The sequence below is a fragment of the Falco peregrinus genome, chromosome 7 (genome assembly GCF_023634155.1).
Source record: "Falco peregrinus isolate bFalPer1 chromosome 7, bFalPer1.pri, whole genome shotgun sequence".
Taxonomy (NCBI): domain Eukaryota; kingdom Metazoa; phylum Chordata; class Aves; order Falconiformes; family Falconidae; genus Falco; species Falco peregrinus.
This window is the reverse complement of record NC_073727.1, coordinates 72,874,294-72,897,076: the sequence shown is the minus strand read 5'-3', so window position 1 is coordinate 72,897,076 and position 22,783 is coordinate 72,874,294. Positions and strand designations below refer to the sequence as shown.

At 40.9% G+C, this 22,783-nt stretch overlaps 1 protein-coding gene across 1 annotated transcript in view; it reads right to left on the bottom strand.

Moving 5' to 3' along the window:
- MLIP (muscular LMNA interacting protein) overlaps positions 1–20,865 on the bottom strand; it is a 94,676-nt gene extending 73,811 nt beyond the window's left edge. Inside the window, exon 1 of the mRNA XM_055811259.1 lies at positions 20,743–20,865. Within this exon, the coding sequence (XP_055667234.1) occupies positions 20,743–20,805 (63 nt within the window). The 5' untranslated portion in view covers positions 20,806–20,865. The remainder of the gene's footprint in view (positions 1–20,742) is intronic.
- Between the last annotated feature and the right edge of the window lie 1,918 nt (positions 20,866–22,783).

The following is a 22,783-nucleotide window of genomic DNA, read 5'->3' as shown; positions in this document are numbered from 1 at the left end:
GGAACAACCAAGAAATGGGCATGAATGTAATTTTTGTTTGTTTTGAAGAATGCATAGCACAAGAATGCCAGAAAGCACAACTAGAACCAAAATGTCATTTGCTGTTAGTTACAGAAACTACAAAACTAGAGTAAATCAAATGCTAGAAGTTCTTGAACACTTACTTATTGGCTCAGTCTAGGTTGGTTTATGTCCTTGGATCAATTTTCCTCTCCTATCTTTTCACTGGAAAATAGTTAAAATATCATTTCCAGTTACCTATTGGAATCAGACACTATGGATTTGGCTTCAGGATCAGGAAAGATTTGACATCAAAAGGGCAACATCAATCGCAAGGCAGTATGTTTGTGCCTTGCGGTAGGGCAGTGACAGATTCCTCAGCCATCGGGGAGATCAAATTTTTGGAATGGATTTGAGATGGCAAGCTCTCAGCTAAAGGCATGCCACCAAGGCATTTGCAAGCAGAGGCTCACTATCTCCCGGGTGCAGGGACCAGCTCTCTTCTTCCCCCAGCCCTGGGATCACCTCTTATTCTCCAACCCACGGTGAACCATGTGCTTGTGAGGATAGCATTTACCTGCCACCTTGCTTCGGTTAAAGGAGCAACGTGGTTTTTCACCTTGCTTTGCTTTTTTTGTGGTTTTTCCTCCCTTTTGCTAGCTGTCCAATGTAAACAAGGCAGCATTAATCAAAACATTCTGGGTGGCCTTTTAAGAGACATTGTGCTGGGAACCCTCTTTATAGTCCAAATGAAACACTTACATCATCCCAGGAATGGGCTGTCTTGAAATTATAGACAATTTCACAGAAAAGCCTGTGGGCACATGATGATGTCAGGCATTAAGGAAAAAAAATAGTTTTAAGGATGTTTAATTGGATGAAGATTCCTTGTCATTTCTTTGCCTACTGCAGAAGCACCTTAGCTACTGCCCAAAGGGTCCAGTCCAGCTACCACATGCCCAAAGGGTGTCCAAGGAAGGACCTGGTGAATGATTTCATAAAGCACAGGTGTTCCCAAGGATTATGTATATTCCTTCTCCCCTAGTGAAGGACTTCACTAAGAGTAATATTCATCTGACCACATGCAAAGGTGTCCAGAATAGAAATCTACATCCGAGTTATGCTCTCTTTATACACACTAGAGAGAAATTGGCACTTCTGAGATGCAGCTCATTCTACTCAAAGGGAAACATTTAACATGCATCAGATTAATCATGCTTTACAAATCCTGTGCTTTTTTTTTTTTAATTGACTGTAAAAGAAACTCATGAGTTTCTCACTCAGATCTACGTTATAGACATCTAAAACAGGGAATATGGATCCTGTCTAAGCAACATTAATTGGACTGTTCTTGCACAAGATTCCCTGTAAACATAAGCCAGTGGTGTTACAGTGCAAGACTATGACTACTGCAATATTATGTAGAAAAGCAGATATGTATAAAGGTCAGTTTCCACTACAATGTCATATATTCTTGGTATAAGACCAAAATTGCCGTGAGGCACTGCATGAATTTCTCATACAATCAAAATCGGTGGGGTTTCATAGAACACATAATTACATTATGAAACTCACTGCCTCGGGAATTTCCAGATGCCAAAACCAGTTCAAAACCCAAGAAAATCCATCTAGAGTGAACAGAACCACTCATTTACACTAAGGCTAGGAGGAATAGGGAGGTGCAGGAATATCAACCCTTTTCCCCATGCCTTTTTTCCTGAAGCATGAACTGCAGGCAACAGTCGGGGACAGGACGCTGGGCTAGATGGACCTCCAATTTTGTTAGCATGTGCATTTTTTCTCACCTGATATTGCCAACACTTCTCTTATGGCAGTTAGTCAAGCAAGGAATATTATAAACTGGCCTCACACATACCACATTTTCCTAGCATTACCAAATGTAGATTAAGCCTCGGTTTTACACTAGGAAACACACCTAAAAGCACGAACACAAAATGCAAGCCACCACTCCACCTGCTTTCACAACCCTACTTTGAAACTATTGTATTTGCCCCAATTCACTATTCCTGATACATTATTTCAGTACAGATATTTACTGGTAAACCAGTTAGTGTAGGAGCCAAAAAACTACTTGACATTATCTATTCTGTTTGTCATCAATATGACTCAGCAGCAGTAGTCTCATCTTCCATCCTTTGGGGCAAGGTTGAAAAATTGCTAAGAATAGCAGCAGAACTTAACTGCAGCATGTTTTTCTGGGGAACTCAAATCTTAGACTGTGACTAATGTTGTTAATTGAATTTTTACCTCCATCTCATTAGGGGAGAACACATACAGTAAGAGATAAGGCTGTTTTTTATAATGTTCCTTTCTACTGCATTGTCTCTGTCTTTTGGTTTCAAGGCAGTGAAATACCAAATCGTCACACAAAACCTGCTTCCTAAAACCCCTGCAACTATTTTTCCGAAGAATCAGACACGTGGAGATTTCCCAATAACAATCTAGAGCTGTCACTGCAACACAAAATAGCACATAGCACAAAACAGCTCTAACCTGTTTGTGATAAAAAATATTTCACAGATGGCATTTTTTTTCTCCCTCTCCCAACCCCCTCTCCTCCTTTTCTTTTAAATTATCCATCAGATTAACTACTGTATTTCAGCAGTGACTGTTGCTGTGCATAACTAAATCTCAACTCTTATGACAAACTGAAATGCACACATAATGTTCACATTAAATACTTCTCCTAGATGACTGAAAGAAGCATGTTAGGGAAGGAAATTTGTCATATTAAGCTTAGAAATCTCTTCTGAGCCCTTTTAAATCACCTGTACAGGGAAGAAAAAAAAAAAAGTGAAAAATCCAAATAAGCACCAGGATCCTAAAAAAATGTTGCACTAACTACCATTTCGTTCATCCCGTACTAATTCAGACAGCAATGACTTACTGTTGTCTTCCAGTACAATCAATATAAATCAATTATTTCAAAACTGGGTAGAAATAGATCCCCCCAAACTGTAATATTCAAATGCTGCTAAAACCAGAAAATAGTTACAGCAGTTTACAAGAAAATCCTTCAGAAGAACACCAAAGTTTCATGTTTGTTTTTGGGGGTTTCCCCAAGATTTTGCCGGTGTTTACTGCAGCCAAGCCTGTACAGATTGCCCTTAAGAACAGCCAGCACCAGGAGCAGGGACTATTTCAATACGCAAGCCAGCTGGCTAGGCTAAACCTGTGTTCAGTAGTGGTAAGCTTTAGAAAAATATTTGTAGTTTCAGTGTTTTGGGTTTTGTTGTTTCTTTTGTTCAAAACAGGATATAATCACAACTGGCTGCATTTCTAGAAAGGGAGCCACATGAAGCTGAGCACTAGGAAATAACAGCACGAGTGCTTTTTCTAATGGCAAATACAGTCAGCGCTTGCATTCAACTCTGTATTAGCAGCCAATCACACAGTCCTTACAACAATCATTGCCATGGAGTTATCAAATTCTTCAATCACAAACTCTGATCCCTAGGGAGATTAAATCACAGAAGCAATCCAAACAAAATCAGCAGAGTGCTTCTAATGAAGTGTGTGCATAGATCCACACAAAGTTGTAGCCCCAAGTATTTATCAGGCAGGAACAGGCTGGTAACCAGATGAAAAAAAAATAAATAACATGTCAAAAATGAAAGACTACTACCAGTCAGTCTGTTGTTGTAGTAAGTGACAGAAGACAACTGAAAGGAAAACAAAGGAATGAAAACATAACCTTGTGAGGTCCCACAAACAACACAGCAACTGGACAATCTAATTTATGTTATCTCCAGGCTCCTTAATGCTGAAACAAAAAAAGTGAGGTTGTCTCTAGATTCAAATAAAGAATCAACCATAGGACTGAAGATCACTGCAAAGCTGTGAGAGAGCAATTCTTGTTATGATGCCCAAAGCTCCCATCAGGCTGGAGCACAGCAGCTGCTTCACGTGCCTGGCGTGCAGTGAGCCAGAGTGCCACAAATCCTGTAAACACTTCAGAAGACACGGGAGAACAAGAGGTCAGCTAAAAATGTGATATATTGCCTAGCACTGATGAGTGAGAAGGCAACCTTGGCACTGGAAGAATAGCAGCAGAGGATTGTCTGTGGATGCTGGAGAGATATTAACCATGGAAATAATAATAGCAAAATAAATCAAGCAAAGACCTGAAATGTTCTGACTTGAAGATATGACGGAATATGCCACTCCAGGCTTCCTGAGCAGATATATATCTTTAGTTATACGGGTATCCTGGGATATAAAAGTCTTATTTTTACCTATCTATATCTATTTATATAGATCAACATAAAAGTAATTTGGGTAAGACTAAGTAGCAAGTACAGTGAAGTGCTTTATAGAAAAGTGCCAGAGGGAAAGGAGGGAAATTTTGTTTACAGTTCAGCTAGGCTCAGGTATGGGAGTCAATGGCAAAACTTGTTTGTACAGAAAGAAGAGAGTTGTCCCTAGTATCAGTATCAACCCACATGGAAAGCTATGCTAATGAAGTAAGCAAGCAAATGCAACAGCAGAAAGGTTTAGTTCTCCTTACTAGAATCCCTTATTCTCCAATGTGTGAAAAAGCACAACTAAACTTTTTCTTGGAAGAGGTTTTTAAGCATATCGGGTGGGGAATTAACAGATGTTGGGAGAATCACTTCATCAATGTGAAAGGTTGTTATAAATGCATTAGCAGAAGGATTTTCTCCTGCTCAGCCATGATTACAAGCTACTTACAGGTGTTCTGGCAAGTAATCTGTGAATTCTACACGACTGTTTACCAAAAGTGTGGCAAAACTCCATAGTAGGTGCAAATGATGAACTATTAGATCAGTCAGTAAAATGCAGCTATTCACACATGACAATTATCGAAAGGGTAAGGCTGCAGAACATTCATCCTATCACGTCCCCTATTTTTTGCTCTCTTTCTTTATTCCCATATTTCTTGAATTTTTTTTTAATTCACACTTGTCTATTTAATTCTCACTCCCACCATCTTTTAGTGTTTTTACATCATTTTTCAATAGTATTCTTTTCCTTTTCTTTCATTTCTTCCATTTCTGACTCCTGTTACTTTTTCTCCACCTTCTTATAATGATTTTTAGGACTCCCTGCCTCTCCTGTCTTACTATTAGCTTTGCTCCCAAGCCTTGTCTAATATATGTGTTGCAACTATGTCTGTAACCTGAGGTGCAGTACTAAAAAAATTTGTGGTGTACCCCACATTGCTTGGGACTTCAACCAGATTAATTCAGCTACTAACACTGCAATTTCCACATTTGGCCACAGCACTGCTGAGTGCAAAGACCTCTCCAGACTCATCCCACTTTTTACTTCACCAGTACTTTTCCCTGCAGCACTGATTTCATTGGCCTGTGCAGGGAGGGAGAAAAACAATTTAGCTAAGTCCTATTGCTTCAGGAAACAACTCAGTTGAAGCCCCCACCAAAACCAATTTAGCAATTCAAAACAGCTCTTATGCCTCAAAAATGCTCCTAGGTTCAGCTTGTCAACCCCTACTCCTCCTTTCAGCGTACAGCCCTTTTCAGCATCTACAACCCCCCCACACACGTCTTAATTTGGGGACTAAAGCATCCTTAGGTACTTATGCTACCACTATTGCTTGTCCAAAGGTGTTACTGCCTTGAGTTAGGTCAACATTGAGGTACAATCTCATGCCCAAAGCCAGCCCTTGATTTATTAAGCAGGTACCACAGACCCACATCTCTGGACAGGCAACATGCAAGGCTCAGGAAAAGCAGAGATGCCACGTTATGAGACCAGCACCCCTGGGCACACCCAGGTGCCAGAGGCATCTCCAACAGTGCAGCATTGCTGCTCGGGTGGGGGAGGGAACAGCAGGATGAAACCTCACACTAACAGACCGAAAACGTAAACTTAACAGATGAGAATGTAATGAAACAAATTTGAAAAGCAACAGGCTCTTGCAAATAACCTTCACTGGGAAATAAATGGTTGTTCTGTGTCTATTTTTATATATTAAAAAGTAATTTTCAATTACTTTGTGGGTTAATAGTTTCAAATATCCTAAATACTCGCCATGCCACATAATACCTAGCTAGTCATTCCAGTCATTTTCTAAATAACTGATTTCAACACACCGCTAACACACCTAAATTGTACTTTCTGAAGATTTTTCTGTCAGATGCGTTCATTCTTTTAAAATGAAAGCCACAGCAAAGAAAAACATTTAAAACTTACGATATAACTGCAGTTTTAAAACTTCATTGAAACTGTTTTAAAATGTACCTCATTTTCCAGCACGAAACCACACATAAATTGTCATTTATGGCAATAACTTTCTGTTAATGAAATCTACATATTTTAAATCATACATATTTAATTAGAGAACTATTTATTAAATTTAAGAATGTTAGAAATGTTAGGATGTTTAGTCAGAATTAGAGGTGGGAAATGAGCTGTTTACAGTCTTCTGAATATTGTTACAAGATCACATGAAAGAGTGTTTTTTTCTGTATATTCAATAGCACCTTAAAACAAACATCTGAACTCCACTTGAAAGACATATACAAAGAATTCAAATGAAGAATTTTTTGTACAATAGCATGTGTAGTGTGTTCTGGAGACAGCAGTAGTCATCAGTTAAGTATTTGCTCCTAACCTTGAACCAAGAGGCCCTGATGTAGATGATTCATGGGTGAAATTGCACCATACATCATATAAAATTACAATATTAGTAATGTTATGATGATACAAAGATTATAAATACTTATGCAATGATTTAGAGTCTCCATTGGTTTCCAAAACAACCATTTTGAGTCCTGAACATTGTCTGACTCATTTTACTCTATGTTCAATAAGCTGGTGACTAAAATCTCTCTCCCAGCTTCCACTACCCCCACAGATAAAAAAAAAAAAAAAAACCCAAACAAAGTGTGGCTAGGACACATCCCAGAATGGTCAGATTCTTTCAGAAGCCACACTTGAAACAAGTCTCACTCTCTTCTTTTGAGAGCAAAAGCTGCTGCAGTGAACTCCGAAACATGTAGCAATGCTTCAAAATACCTTTGGGTTCTGCTTCAAAACTGAAAGCTGGTTTACAAAACAGGTCACCGGCTCCCTTCACACTTTCTGCCTCAAATGCGGTCCCATACCTGCCCAAGTACAAAAACACTGCTCTTCATGTTTTCACACCTGTTCTGCTGTAGGGCGGTATTTCAGACATGCCACACAGATCTTCACTTTACTCTATATGTGAGAAAACATACACACATGAGTAACAACAGATTTACTGGAAAATTATCATCTGCTCACTCAGACATGGATTGAAATGGGTTATCTGCTCTTGAAGGGACTAAAATATTTGGGGGTTCATTGACTAACGCTAAATCATTTACATGCAATGAACATTTGATACATTCTTGGACCGCACATGTAAGGTGCTGGATTATTTACGTAGAAATTGTACCCTCTCACAGACATTAAAAATAAGGTGGCTACAATATAAAACTACGACATATCTCTGCACTTACAAAGGAAGCAAACAACTATCAAATTGAATTACTGCTACCCTGAGACAGGTCAGTGAGATAACTATTGGTAACTATTTACATTTTATGCAAAAGCCATCATTTCAAAGGTAATTCCTCTACTAGAACATTCTTGTTTAAGAAGTCTGAAAAAAGACAACTGAAACATTTAAAACTCCTCCTGCATCATTAATGAAGGAACATCTAAATCTGTAAGATTTTGTATGAGAAATAGTAAGAAAAATAGAACTCAGGAACATTAATTGCAACATTATGATACACAATTGCATGGAGAAATAATGTTTTAGAGAATACTTACAATATACAACAAAAATAAGACTATATAAATAATTCTGTTGTTAAGAGCATTTCATATCAAAAAAATTACGCATTAAAACATAAAAGAGATGCTTTCAGAATACTAGGGACAACATTTCAAATGAGATTAAATTCTCCCCCTTAAGGAATATGTAATATTGATTGTTACACCATAGTATATTCTGAAAATCAACATCAGCATGTGTCAGAGCACATCCTGATACTGCAGTGCCTGGTTTCACACCCCTCCTAAGCCTTACACTGCATCATGAAATTTATTTCAAGACTCTTTCATGACACTCAGTATCTGCAGTATTTGAGCACTTCACAAAGACAGTGATACACTGTTCCTAGGAAGTCAAGTGGTCTGATCATTTCTACCTCTAAAAAAGAACTAATATCCACAATTTTTTCTGTTTCTAAGAAGCTGTTTTAACTTGTCCCTAGTAATTTTGAGAGTGCCACCCACGGCTCTTCCTGCCAGTGGGTAATTTCTGAGAGCACTCCGCAGTGTGCAGAACTGTTTTCTGAACTCATCCCTTTGACTGCCATTGTGTGGGAGGGTGAAAATGCCACGTTTCCTTTTCTTTGGCCATCCCAGTCATTTGACTGACTTACATTTTCTGCATATGTCAGGAAACAGATGTTCTGGAAAATGCAAAAATATTCTATTTGAAACAGAAGGATGAAATATTAGGTTTTATTTTCTGCTGTTTCACTAGTCATCTCTCTCTTATTTATGATAAGGTTTTCTTCCCAGATCGTATTTTCAGAAAGACATTTTCTGACTATGCCTTTGACATCCAGTGTGGTCACAGGCGTATCTTATATGAGAATGTTCACTTTCCAGCTTCTGCCTACTGCCAGAATCATTGCTGCTGATGGGAGAAATGGCAGACTCTAGTTCTTTCGTCTTTAAAACTCCAATACTGTTGCTATTCAGTAATTCTGCATTCAAAAGGAGCACTTATCCACTGTTACTTGTTTTGCCTGTTGCAGAATATAGTTCACCTTCACTTTGCTCTACATCTTTGCTCTCATGTGGATGCCCCATCACCAGAAATGTTCGAGGCCAGGTTGGATGGAGCTTTGAGCAACCTGGTCTAGTGGAAGGTGTCCCTGTCCATGGCAGTGAGGGTGGAACTATATGATCTTTAAGGTCCCTTCCAGCCCAAACCATTCTATGATTTTACTGTATTTTACTTACAAGACCACTAAGGGTAACTGCTTTTTTGCTCTGATCACATCATATCCTGATGTAGCTGGTGGTGGTGATTCCTAAGCACAATCACCATTTCTAAAGAAAGAAATAGCCCATAATCCTGTTATTGACATTAATGTCATAACACTTACAAATAAAACTAAGGGAAAACTAAATTTGCTCAGATAATCCTAATTTCCAAACTTTAAAGTGTTTCAGATGTAGATTCTTAGGAGCCATAAATACTGCAGCCCCTGAAAACTCCAGGAAATCCATCACACGATACAGCACTGCATCACCACAAGTCATTGGCAAGTTTGGCCAATGCCCTCAGCCCTGAGTTCTGCTCCTTAGAAGTAGGGGAGGAACTGAGGGTTTCATTCCTTCACTACAGGAATAATTTATTATTTTAATCTTTTGGCACATACATACACTTTCACAGAAAAAGGCATTATAAACTAGGATACCTTGATATTAAAAAAAACCAAACAAAAAAAGTATTTCTTCTTAGATTTATCTACTCCTCTCCTGAGGAATAAACCACTGACAGTTTCTCGGGATTTTTTTTTATACACAAATATCAGTATCAGTTCACCTAATAGATTGTAAGTAACATAACTATAATGAAAGTTGATGTATTTTCAACTGAGATCAGTTTAATGACAGAAATATTATCCATTAAAGAAAAACAGAGAGAGAGAGAAATCATGTCCTTATCTCTGCTGGGGTTTCAAAGACAAATACTTTGCATTCTGCTACTGTTGTCTCAGACTGAAAGCGAGAGCACAGTTTTGGCTCAGGAGCTTTGCCAAGAATTACCATCTCTTTCTTTGATTATCTCTTAGTTCAGTTGATGTCTGGCTTTTGATCTGGATGTACTTCAAGGTGCATTTACTAAAGAAGGATATTAAATGACTTAGTTCTTGCTTGAGGCTGAAAAATCTAATCATTTTTTCTAGCATGTTTGTTATATAAAATCATCAACAACAGCTATATTTGTAAGAAGCAATAAAATGGTGATAAATGTGCTGTCAGTAACTTTTTATGAGATGTATGGAACCACTACAAAAACAATTTTAAATCTATTCAACTGAGAGAAAAAAATTGATGGCTCTTTCCAGAATCTTCAATTTTAAGTGGTTCAAGCAAATCCAATTGATTTATTTCATATCATTTAAGAATCCCTATAATTTTCATGTTTGATTTCCAAATTTTCTTCATGATCAAGATAAGAAACACGAAACAGTAAAGACAGAATGGCAATGATTCCATTTCTGTCAAATAGAGACAAATGTGAATATTCTTTTTTGGATTTCTGTAAATATGTCAGTTCTGGAGTATGAATACATTCATCTGTGTACAATTCAAGATATGAAAATCTTCAGCCTGCTGCTTTCCATTTTTCAGAATCCTGAACAAACTAAAAGCTGTTGAACAGAATTAATTTTTTACCTAAATTCAGCAAATCTGCTTTTGTCCCTTTCCCTCAAGAATGGACCTTCATTAGTTCAATGTATATTTAATTAATCCTTTTTAACTTTACTAGGTAGGGATGAATATAGTAAAAATGCCATCAGAAAGTATTTTGAGTATGTACTACATGTCACCGTCAGTCCTTTGGAAAAAGCTACCAGTTAACTCAACAATGAAGTATTTAAATGCAAAATGATTTCCTGTATGACTATCAGATTTAATCAAGATCAATCTTGTCTTGAAACATCATCAAATAGATCTGATGACAGGATGACCATTGCGAAAACATAAGATACAATTTTTACCACTGGAGAAGATATCTAATACTTCAGCTAACCATGTCATGATAAACATTAAAAAATCAGATGCGAACAAAAATCTCTTGTGAAAATGCAGAGCCATCGTGGAAAGCCTTCTCCCTCTGCACAGATGATGGCCTGTAGATCTGGCTGTGCAGGACTGCATATGCTGCGATAGCGTTTGCAGGGCTGCGTTACAGCAACTTCCCTGCCTCGGCACATCAGAACGCGCTCCCTGGTCTCTCCACTCGGTGACTGGCACAGCATTTGACTCAGAAAGGCAGGGAAGGCTGCAGAGCTCCTACTGCAGCACTTAGCATGCAATGTGGCGGGTTGGGAAGCTAGGACACTTCTTTTTTCCTTTCTATGGCAGGAAAAGAGTTGCAGTTCTGCTCCCTCGATACAGCAGGGCTCAGGCAATTAGGGTAGTGCTTACCTCCAAAAAGGAAACGACAGGAATCAAAAGTATTGGATGGTCCTAGAAACGAAGGAGCACAAGGCATTGCTCCATTTTCCACCACCAGCACTTCATCATTTGCCTGTAACACAAATTCATCCCTCACACAGGTTGCGTTTCTTCAACCTGCCTTTGCTAACATCAGTGCAGCAGACTATATATTTAAAAGTGAAATATAATCCTACTACCCCTTCTCCTCATCCAATGGAATCTTATCCTCAGGGAGAGATGAAAAAAAACCCCAACCATCACTTGATAGAGATATGATGCATTTTTTAGTGTTCCTTTAATAATAAACAGTACATTATATGACAATATTTTTTTATTAAAAAAGAGAGAAAATATAACCCCTGTCTTCCTTAGGAGATTTTTTTTTATATATATAAAATGTCCTTATAAAGTTAATATATTCACCTTTTGGAGAAATACCCATGAAGTTATTTCATCATTGTTGCCACACCAGCCTTAGGTCAGTAAAGCAGTAAAACTGATGGCTTGATATTTCAATCATTTTCCTTTGAAAGACTGTTTTATCTGGATAAGTTAGTGCTTACGGTGTTTAGACTCAATGTCCAAAATACATTTAGGAAACTTTTTCTGAGAAGCAATCGTTAATTACCAGCCTTTAAATAGAATCTAACAGTGTGTCCAGGGAGGGCAATATGGGCAAAACATAATGAAAGTTATACATTTCATAGCTGACACAAAACAAACATGGAAGCATGCTATTGCTTGCCTGCCTATTGCCCTAAAATGTTTAGCTCAGTTAATGTTCACCTTATTTCTTCCTTTCATTAACCACTTCTTTCTTTTTAGTCTGTTCATTGTCAAGTAACTGTTTCCAAGAATTCATATCAAAGTAACAGATTTAATGCTACTGCTGTATGACTGCTTTCAGAATTCAGAAGACAGGGCATTAAAAGCCGTAAGTTTGTAACGCAAGAACGAGGAGGCCTTTATGATAAGCACAGTCCAATTGTGTATCTATGTTAAATATGTTAAAGGTGTCTTGCAAATGGAAAAAGCTGTTAGCATGTTTTGTGACAAATGCAGTAGTATAGCTTCAGAATCAAATGAAAGAAATACTGTTTGGAAGGGACCTTCAGAGACCATCCCCTCCAGCATTCAGCTCAAGGTAACACTACTGCCAAAGCAAGATCAGCCATGGCTTCATATAGTTGAGTCCTGAAAATTTCCTGGGGTGGATATCACAAATTCCCTGGTTCTTCCAGTGCTGTCCTACACTTCTAATGAAAGAGCTTTTCAAAGAATCACAGAACAGTCAGGGTTGGAAGGGACCTCTGGAGATGACCTAGCCCAACCCCCTCATAAAGGAGGTCACACAGGATTCTGTCCAGGCGGGTTTTGAATGTCTCCAGGGAAGGAGACTCCACAGCCCCTCTGGGCAGCCTGTCCCAGTGCTCTTCACCCTCAAAGGAAAGAAGTTTCTCCTCATATTCAGATAGGATTTCTTGTGTTGTAGTTTGTGCCTGTTGCCCCTTGCCCTGGCACTGTCTGTCCCAAATTCCAGTGTTAACAGCAGCAACAGACAGCAAACATCTTCCCAAGTATCATCCATAACTCACTCCCACATTCCTGAGGAATACTTTTGAAAACATATGATTTTTCTCAATAATAGTCTCCAAACCCAAACTTAATTCTGGAAATGGTCTCTGGCCCATTCTAATTCTCAAACTACACATGGGTATCATTCAGGCAAGTGCCAAACCAATACCATACTACACCACAGGCCGATCTTTTGATTTACTTGAATTCAAGAGAGTTCCAGCGCCTAGAAGCATTTCCCAGAACTGTTTTAAATCATCAGCAGGGGCTGTGTCTTCCTATTAATACTCCTTTCTTTGCTGCCTCCCCCAAAATGCAATCATTTGACTTGCCCTGCATGACTTTGTTGAAGCAGTTGATGCAGCTGTTACAGGGGGTCTTATCTTTTCTCACCCCAAAAAGTTAAAATATGCAATTGCTGCTAGTTTCTAAAAAGCCTCTTTTACCATCACATTCAAGTCCCTGCAAGAATCTGCTGCCCTCCTCATCTGAATACCTGCATGAGATTGCATGGTAATGTTTCATGTAGCCTCCAGCCAAAAATGCACTGATGACACCTCTCCAAGATTGCTCTTTTCCCACTGATGTAACCAAAGCCTACCTCAAGTGTCCCAGCAGTGCCTCTGTGTGTCTGCCATCAGATTAAAGAAAAGGTAGCATAAACTCAACAAGGCGAGAGCTAAATGACAGGATTAGGAAGGGGGACAGACCAGGGTTCAGTGCTTCCCGCTTGTTTTTGGTCTTGTTTAATGTCACATCAACAGTGCTAAAAATATGTCGCTACTTGCAGCCTCCAAGTTTATTCCTTCCTCCTCCGTGATCACATGCTCCCCACAGTGAGGAAGGAATGCCTCAGCTCTAGGTATGCAAGAGGAAATACTGATCCTCTAGCTGGGATGCTGTCTTGGACATCTTGTACATGCACAGCAAGATGTGATTGCCTCCGTGCTAGGATCTTATCAGTTTCTTGCTGTAGCCACTACAAAGCCTCAGTCTTGTTCAAAGGTCAGGGATATTTTGAAGTGTCTCCCATGACCAGCCCCTTAGCTGAGGCTGCTGTAATCTGGGACAAGGTAGCACAAAACACCTTAAACTGTGATGACCCACCCAGCTGAATTCAACTGCATGACAGAAGCTCCCAGAGAAGGTCACAACCAACCTCCAGAGAAAGAAACAAAGCTTTTCTCTTAGACAATCAGGAATCACTCAAATGTATACACACATAAAATTTTCTCTGACTCTATAGTAAGTGTGGCTATTTAGTTTCATATGCAATGTTGGAGATGAGCATGATGCTCATACTTCAGTACCGAATGATCAAACTGAGGAATGGATTCAGGCAGGCGACATACTTTTAGGAGTTCCTTTTCTGGGTAGGGGTGTTCTTACAGGAGACATAAGTAGAAAAGTCAAGGTGTAAAGTAAACCAGTTAAGAAAGAGGATTTAATAAAAAAAAATATCTCATTTTACCTCTCACCTTTACCCTCTCATCTGAACCACATGAAATGGCAGCCTAGCAGCCACCAGCCTGTCCTCTGTTCAGGGAGACAACAAGCAAAAGAACTAGGGGTTTGTATCTGGCAGTCCCGTATATGTGCTACTGGTTTTCCCACAGAGCATAACCTGCCGAAGCACATGTATGTTCTGCACTCGGGCTGTATCACTGTATTTCACCTCCTCTGAATCTCTGCCGTCCTCACCCACAGCGATTATCACCTCCTCTCTCCAATACAGATGATGCCCAATGGACCTCAGCAGTGCAGTTCTGCGGTCTCACCCCGCTGCCCTGGCTAGACGCGTACAAGCACACAGACCCTGAGCGGTGCACGGACGTGAGACACCTGATGCACGAGGAACCTGTGGACCTTCCCCCTCTCACAGACTCCAATGCAGGTTGCTTCCCTGGAGTAGCAAGCACATCCCTCCCCTCCCGACTTTTCCAGGGTTGATCCCCTCACCCACTGCAGTGAATCTGGAAGGGCAATTGCTTGTGGACATCAGGAGGAGAGGCGCATGGACTGGTGTGTCACACAGGCATAAGCACAGTCCCTCTCCAATGCCATGGGCAGACGTGGCTATTCCGTTGTTACTTGACCTCAGAGATTGCTGCTGTTGCCAAAGATGATGCTGTTGTCAGGGCGCCTGACTCCCCGTACCTGCACAACGAAACACTTGCTTTGCCCTCAGCTCCTCTTCCTTCCCTGCTGCTTTGCACTAAGAACTTTTACTGCACCTCTTTGACCAGTCCTGCGGCCACCCCTGCTCACCCAGCTGCCTGCTGTGAGTGCCCCAGCTGCTGTCGGGCAGCCAGCCGTACCTGCTCCAAGAGCCTGGTGCCTACCTGGAGGCAGCGTGACAGACAACTGGCCATGGGGTCCTGCTCTTGGCAAAGAGAGCAGGCTGTGCGGCCAGCTCTGCCTCTCTGACACCAGCCCAAGAGCAAGGGTGACCTGGCAAAAGAGGTCCTCATGTGGAGGGGTGATTGTACCTGGCGCCTCCTGCCATCCCCAACTCCCACCAGCTCCCACCCAGCTCTCCTCCTTGCTTCTGCTCTTCAAACAACGCTTCCCAGCCCATACTCACTTTTTTCCTGGTTTACACACAGTTAAATAAAGAGCTAAACCTGCAAGCAGGGCCAGTCATCACCATATGAGTCATCATCGTCCATTCTGTTTGGGCCCCCTTAGGTGGCAAACTTCAGGCAACAGGCTGACTTCTCCAAGAAGTCTTTACTTCCCACAGAGAGGACTTGATCCTGACAGGACTCTTTCTGTTGCTGCCAGCGTACAAAAAGTAATCATTGTTTCACTTGAGTGGGTTTGATCTGAACTGCCTAGCTCTGTATGAGCTGTATCCATACATAGTTTGTGAAAAGCAAAAGCTAATTCTCTGAATGAAGTCCTGCAGCTCTTTCTCACAGAGTACATCCTCTCATCCAAAAAATAACCTTAATGCCATTTCAAGCAGTGCATGGCATTCTTTCTGATCCATATAGTCATTTGGTTTAATTTATTTCCTCTATATGACTGTTCTTTTCTTAATCGCTACTTAATGGAATAAGAAAGCAAACCACCTTATAATGCAAACTAAAGTACGAATATAGAATGTTCCCTATTAAACATACAAATGTAAACACTATTTTAAATGCAATACTTCATGTGCTTTTTTTTCATGGGAGAGAAAAGATCAAGTAGGAAACAGACAAGTGTAAAATATAATTAAAACAATTTCAAATAACAGAGGCAATACGCATCAACAGATGAGGACTTCAGAATGTAAACAGACCATTTTGAGCTGAGCCACTGTTTCAATAGGGAAACTCCAGAATTACTCTGTCCTTCTGAGCTATGCTAAAATCAAAACTATGAAAAGGAAAATTGAGTCCACCTGCTTAGTTCAATCTATAATGAGTCATTCTATTTTCCCATCACAAATTGCCCCCTCCATTATCTTCCATTTCCACAGCCAGCTCCACACAAAGACTCTCTTCAGGATTCTGGCTGCCAAGGAGCCTTCTTCCAGGAAGCAGGGACAAGAATTCTTTGACAATAAATTTCACAAATATTAAGTGAAATAGCCTCAAGTGATAAAGAATCTTATGTTATTTATCTCGTCCACAGTAAGCAGTGAATATAAAGGTACAATACCACTTATTAGAACTATGCGGTTGTCCTCTATGGAGGTTATAGCTTCAGCATGAACTGGTCTCTATTTAATTGACATACTGCAATCAGAATATTTTCAGGATGACATAGACTTTGTTCTTTTGAAAATAAGCAGAAATATTTGTAAAAAAGAATACAAAACCAAGATTTGCCTTACACATAAAGATATATAGATCGTAGAACTATGACATTATAGAAATAACCGAGATGTGGTGGAACAGCTCCTGTGGCTGTAGAGCTTTAATGATGGACGCAGGCTCTTCAGAAAGACAGACAGGGAAGACAAGGAGCAGAGGATCTCTCTGTGTGAAGCAGCAGCTCAAATGTGCGGAGCTCTTGTACAGGTTGGACAACAGGACTGGGCAAGTGCTGGTGGGTCAGGATCAGAGGAGAGGTCAGTGAAGGTGACAGCATGGTGGGACTGGGCTACAGATAGCATGACTGGGGTGAGGCAGTGGGCAATGCTCCTCACAACAACTTCTTTAAATGACTCAAGGAAGTATCTGGATAGTGGATCCTGGCTTTTACAGAAGACTTCATCTTTTCTGACACCTGCTGGAGAACAAAACAGCAGGACGCAAGCAATCCAGAGGACTTCTGGTGGGTGTCGAGGATAGCTTTGCGATACAGGCACCACACAAACCAACCAGTGCTGTGCACAGCTGGATCCAGAAACAAGGAAGAGGTAGCTAGGGATGTGATACTCAGTGACAGGCTTGGCTGTGGCAACTGTAAAATAGTGAAGCTGAAGTTCTTGTAGGGAACTGAGGAAGACAAATACCAGAGCACAGACCCTGGGCTTTAGAAGAGCTGACTTTGACTTACCCAGGAGCTGATAAGTGGGATCCTATGGGAGGCAGCTTGGAAACACAAGGAGCTTCAGAAAGCCATCATGTCTGTGAAAACAACCTCTTATGCACGCAGGACTGTCCATGGTGATATTCAGGAAGACAAGCCAAGGACACCGGCATGGCTAAAGAAGACGTTTGTAACTGAGCTGCAATGCAAAAAGGTAGCACAGAAGGTGGAAGCAGGTACAGGTAAGGCTAGGGTGATTCAGAGGTGTCTTTGCCTTGGCCTTCACCAACAAGGTCTCCCAGACCTCTGTGCTTAGCAGCAGCGGCCAGGAAGGAGGAGAGCAACCACAGTGGATGAGGATCAAGGTAGGGATGACTTGAGTTAACTCAATCCATACATGCTTGTGGGAAGAAGGTGGTTGGTGATTTACCAAGGCGAAATCATACCTGACCAACCTGATTGCCTTCTATAAGATAGTGACTGGATTTGTGAAAGAGGGGAGGACAGCGGATGTCATTTACCCTGACTTGCTTCCAGCAATGTCTCCCACAATTTTCTTATATCCATGCTAGGATGTGACAGCCTTGGGGATGGACAAATAGCTGACTAAAAAGTGGGTTCAATGACCAGGCTCAGATGTTCATGGTTAATGCTCTGTACTCTTCTTGGAGGACATAACAAGTGGAGTGTTGCAAGGCTCTGTCCTGAGACCTGCCTGAGGTCTGCCATTCAGAGGGCCAGCGCAGGCTGAAGGAATGTGCCAACAGGAGCATTATGGACCTGAGGCCTGACTGCCTGGGGCACAAGATCTGCTGACAAGACCCTGGGGGTCCTGGTAGGCAAGGAGCTGAGCCTGAGCCAGGAGTGGGCCTTGGCAGCTGGGATGGCCAACAGCACCTGGGCTGTGCTAACAGAGGCACAACCACTAGGGCAAGGGAAGGCATTCTCCATCTCTACTCAGCACTCACTAGACTACATCTAGAAAAGAGCATCCAGTTTGGGGCCCTCCAATAGAAGACTTTGAAAGATTGAAGCAAGTTCAGTGGACACCACCAAGATGGTCAGGGCTGGAGCACATGCCCTGCGAGGAGAGGCTGAGGGATCTGGCCTTGTTCAGCCTGGAGAAGAGATGGTTCCAGAGGGATCCAATAGCAGCCCCAGTCCCTGTGCAAGGTTATCAAGGAGGTGGAGCCAGGGCTTTGTACAGCTATACATGGCAGCAGGAAAGAGAAGTGAACAAAAATCAAAACAAGAAAAAATTTTACTTTATAAGAGGAGAAACCTTTTTCCATGTGAAGACAGCTCAGCAGTGGAGGAAGTTGCCCAGGGGTTGTGCAGTCTCTAACCTTGGAGGTTTTCAAGATCCAACTGCATAAATCCCTGAAAAGCCTGGTCTAACCCCATAGTGGCTTTAAGCAGGAGGTTAGGCTAGAGACCTCCTGAGGTCCCTTTTCAGCTGAGTTATCCTAGACTCCTATGAAATATACATAAAAAAATAAAGTATCATCCAGTTATACAGATAAAGTATTATGCCATTTATAGAATATAATATTGAAAATGGATGCTTCATGGTGCCTGTAATATGAAATAGTTCATGTATTTGCTATACTGAAGTTAAATAAGTGAACAGATATCAATAATAGTATGTACAAATAGTATCTGTTCCACAGATTGACACTGCCCCCATGCAGTGTTTGAATATTGACCTGACCTGCACGTAACAAAGAGAAAAGGGCAGGATCAATAAAAGCCCAGGAGATACAAAACCACGGAAAAAATGAGGGGGCAAAGTGAAATTTGTCTGGCAATCAGAAAGAAAGGCATTAAGACTAAACAGGCAAACAGAAAGAGAGGTGGGAGGGAGGGGAGGCTAGGGCTCAGCTGGAAGGGGATAGGATAAGGGACTGGAGGACTGGCATGGGGCCAGGGCATTCCTCTGCCGTCAGCAGAGCACCATGAACCCCGCCAAGCCAGGGCTGCCTCTGTCCCCCTCGCTGAGCACACACAGGGATGTGACCTGCTGCTGCTAACAGGGCCCCTCTCAGCTCGACGTGTTAGGAGGATTCAGTTTTGATATGACTGAACAGCGGGTGGCCTGGCACAGGCATTAACATGGCTCCCATCAGTGGGGTCCCTGGCTGCTCCAGTTTGTCATTCTTAAAATTAGTACATGATGCACACAGAAAAAGTCATCAGAAGATCGTCAGGGTTCCAAATGAAGCACTCTGCATTTTGGAAAAACCTCACTTAAGGTTGCCTGCCTGTTCAACTCTTCGTGCATCAGGATGCAGTCCGCAATTAGATAATCATACTGTCTCATTACATTGTTACATATTTTCTCCACACCAGCTACAACAAAATTTCAAAGGTTTCCTTTGAAAGCTTTCCTGAAGCTTTTTTAGATTTTACAATTGTTTTTAAATTTGAAGAGTTTTCCTTATACTTTATATATCAACCACAAATTCAAAATGAGGTCATTGTCTAAAGTATTAATTCATTAATGAGAAAATGAACAAGTAAAATGTCAAGATAATATTCATATTATAACTTCATGCTGAAGCTTTAGCAATAATGCTCTTTCAGATATTACTCTTTAGATAAACACTCCTTTTGGTAAAAAATAGAAAAGGTACTTTAAGGCCAAGTCATGACTTTCGGTTTAAGCACTTCCCCTATTTCCTACCCACTGCACCTTGCCCTGGTGAAGCTGTATTTAAAACTATTCACTAACACACAAGCTTGCCAAGTCTCACTTAACTGAAGCTAGTAGAGGCAAATGTTGTGATTAAACAAGAGTAAACACTGGCTCACCATGAAACCAAACCAACGCAACACCACCACTGTTTAAGATAAGCGATAAAAAATTCAGCGCTAATTTGTTTCTTAACACAAGTGACGGCCACCTTTCTTCACAGCTTTGCAAAGCCAAGAATAAACTGCCCTTTTTGTGGTATCAGGAAAATAACCTTGTTATAGCAAGACAAATTATGAATCCTATTTCAAGCCAAAACTAATTAGGAATAAGCTGTGTTTCGACCATTTTCACTTTTGCTTAATAATTTGTTTTGGCCACACCTCTTTTCAGTAATCTCCAGACACAGGCAAAAAATTTCTTCTGCCACTTGCTGATCTAAAGTTATAGAAAAGAATATAAAAGACATAAAATTCTCCCTTAGAAAAATCCAAGAAAACCATAGGCTATTAGCTTTCAGTCTGGGTTATGACAACAAATTAACATCGAACTACATTTCAGTTTTTGCACTTCACATGCACACAAAAGGCATTCACAAATTTCTGTAATTTCCACAGAAATGCACTGTCATAATCAATTTGACATACATGAAAGAAGTTTTAATCTTCAAGTCAGTGGTTAAAGGAAGCTGGGAAATACTAAAGTACAACAGATGATTTGCCTTTCCTTCTTATCACTAAATTAAAAAAAAATCATAAAATCAACATTTTTTCATCATATCTTACCATTTGCTTTTCCTCTAAAGCTTCTCTTCCTGAGACTTTTCTTTCATGTTTTCCTAACTCCATTTCCCAGGGGAAAACAAACCACCCTAATATCCTGAGCAGAAGTGACTTAACCTGACTACATGTTAGATATCCCTGTACTTTCGGAGTCAGGAGAGAGAAGTATCAGGCAGCACTGTGGTGATTTCTGGTCAGCGCATGTTTCCATTTATAGCTGTCGAAAATCCACAAATAGAAGCGTGGAGAGAGGGCAGGCAGCTGCCTCTGATAACAATAAACCTTGGTTTGGCATCACAGCAAACTGTTCAGGAGGGATTTTGGTTACCGGCCCCATTCACTCCCCCCTCACCCCCTCTACCCCCAGAGCTTACACTGAAAAAGTCCACGGAAATGAATGTTTCAGTAGCACTAACTTGTGTTCATGGAGATTATTGAGCAAGTAAAACGACACATATGATTAGCTGGCATCAAATGTTGTTACATAGAGTCAGAAAGCGTACAGAACAGTATTTTAAAGTGGTGTTTCAGCATGACTATTGATCTTTCCCTGTTGAGTAGCTGGGAGTGAGCTATCCTAATACATGCTCGTGTAGACTGTACTCTTCTAATATCAGAACATGACATCTTGGATTTTCGAAATGCAGAAAGAATTGCAAAACTTTCAGCAGGCACTATGAGCACTCCTACCTACAAGAAATGACCAGTGAATCTAAAATGGAGCTAATGCCTATACAGATGGTGGTTGCAGAGTCTGTTAGTTGACTGCAGAAGAATAACCTGGCTCTGGTTTACAACGACAAAGTCAGGAGGCCAATATTAGAAACTGCAGTGCCGGGGGAACCTCTTGACGGCTTTGCTGCGGATGCCAAGGTTTATAACACACCCTTCGGTTGCCACATCAACTGGGCTCATGCGGTCTCAGGGGTGATTCACACGAAGGTTGTCTCTGCGTGTACCAGCAAGGGAAGGGGAAGCACGACGACACAAAATCACACAGAAAATGTTTGCTACTGTTAAATAAGAATGTGCTCTCTGGTCGATCTGTGGTTCCTTAAGAAACATGTAGCCCTTTGTAAATCTGGCAGGCACCTCACTAAATCCCTAGTAAAGAAAACACACATCCTTTTCCTCTCTTCCTCTCTTTTCACAATAGTGAAAGAAGACTCTTCTCAAATAAATGAACAAATAAATAAATAAATAGCCACAAAAACCTTTTTCATCTATCATTTTCCAATTGCCTTTGTGGAAATTACAGTCAAAACTAGGCACTCTCTTTTTTTCTTGATAGATGCTATACTCACGTGATCTTTAGAGCCTTGGATAGGAAGACGACAGCCAAAGAAGTTGTCAAACAACAGTCTATACAGTTTACATATGAAAAGTTGACCAAGAAAACCCAAAAAATCTTAGAGTGTTCCTGTTCTGAAACATTCTTCAGAATAAAGAAAAAGTTGCTCCAGCTACAATTAATTGTCCTTTGTCTCTCTTTTTCAGATGTGTAAGGCAGGCAGCAAAAAAGTAAATGTTGCAACGCAAACACAAAGAACCAGTCACAACTACAAGGGCTGCTATAGTAGAGGGAATAAATATGAGCTTGATGTCACAAGGGTAAAAATACACCCCACTGTGTCTCCTGGAAGTGCTGGGATAAAAGGAACAAGAGCAAGTGACATGATACCCAGAGAAAAGCTATAGTTTTTCTGTGCTCTTCAGCAGGAAGGCAAACAGTATTAAGAAGTTCGTATCTCCAAAATCTTTTCTGTGAGGCTGAAACTTATCCCTGTGGCCAGGGACACACATAATGCTTTGCACCACTTAACGTCCTCAAAGGAGGTCTTCAGTGGGATCCAAACAGCAGCTTACACTACGCTGCTGCTTACATTACTGACCGTTACTGCAGCACAGGTGAAAAACCTGAAGCACCTCTGCTCCCACTAACTTGTCGGTTTGCAATGGTTTTGAATCACAGACAAGGACTGGAGCATCTCAGGTGGGCACGTTTAGCTGTGCGCGCTCGGTGCGCTCCCCACCCAGCCCTGTC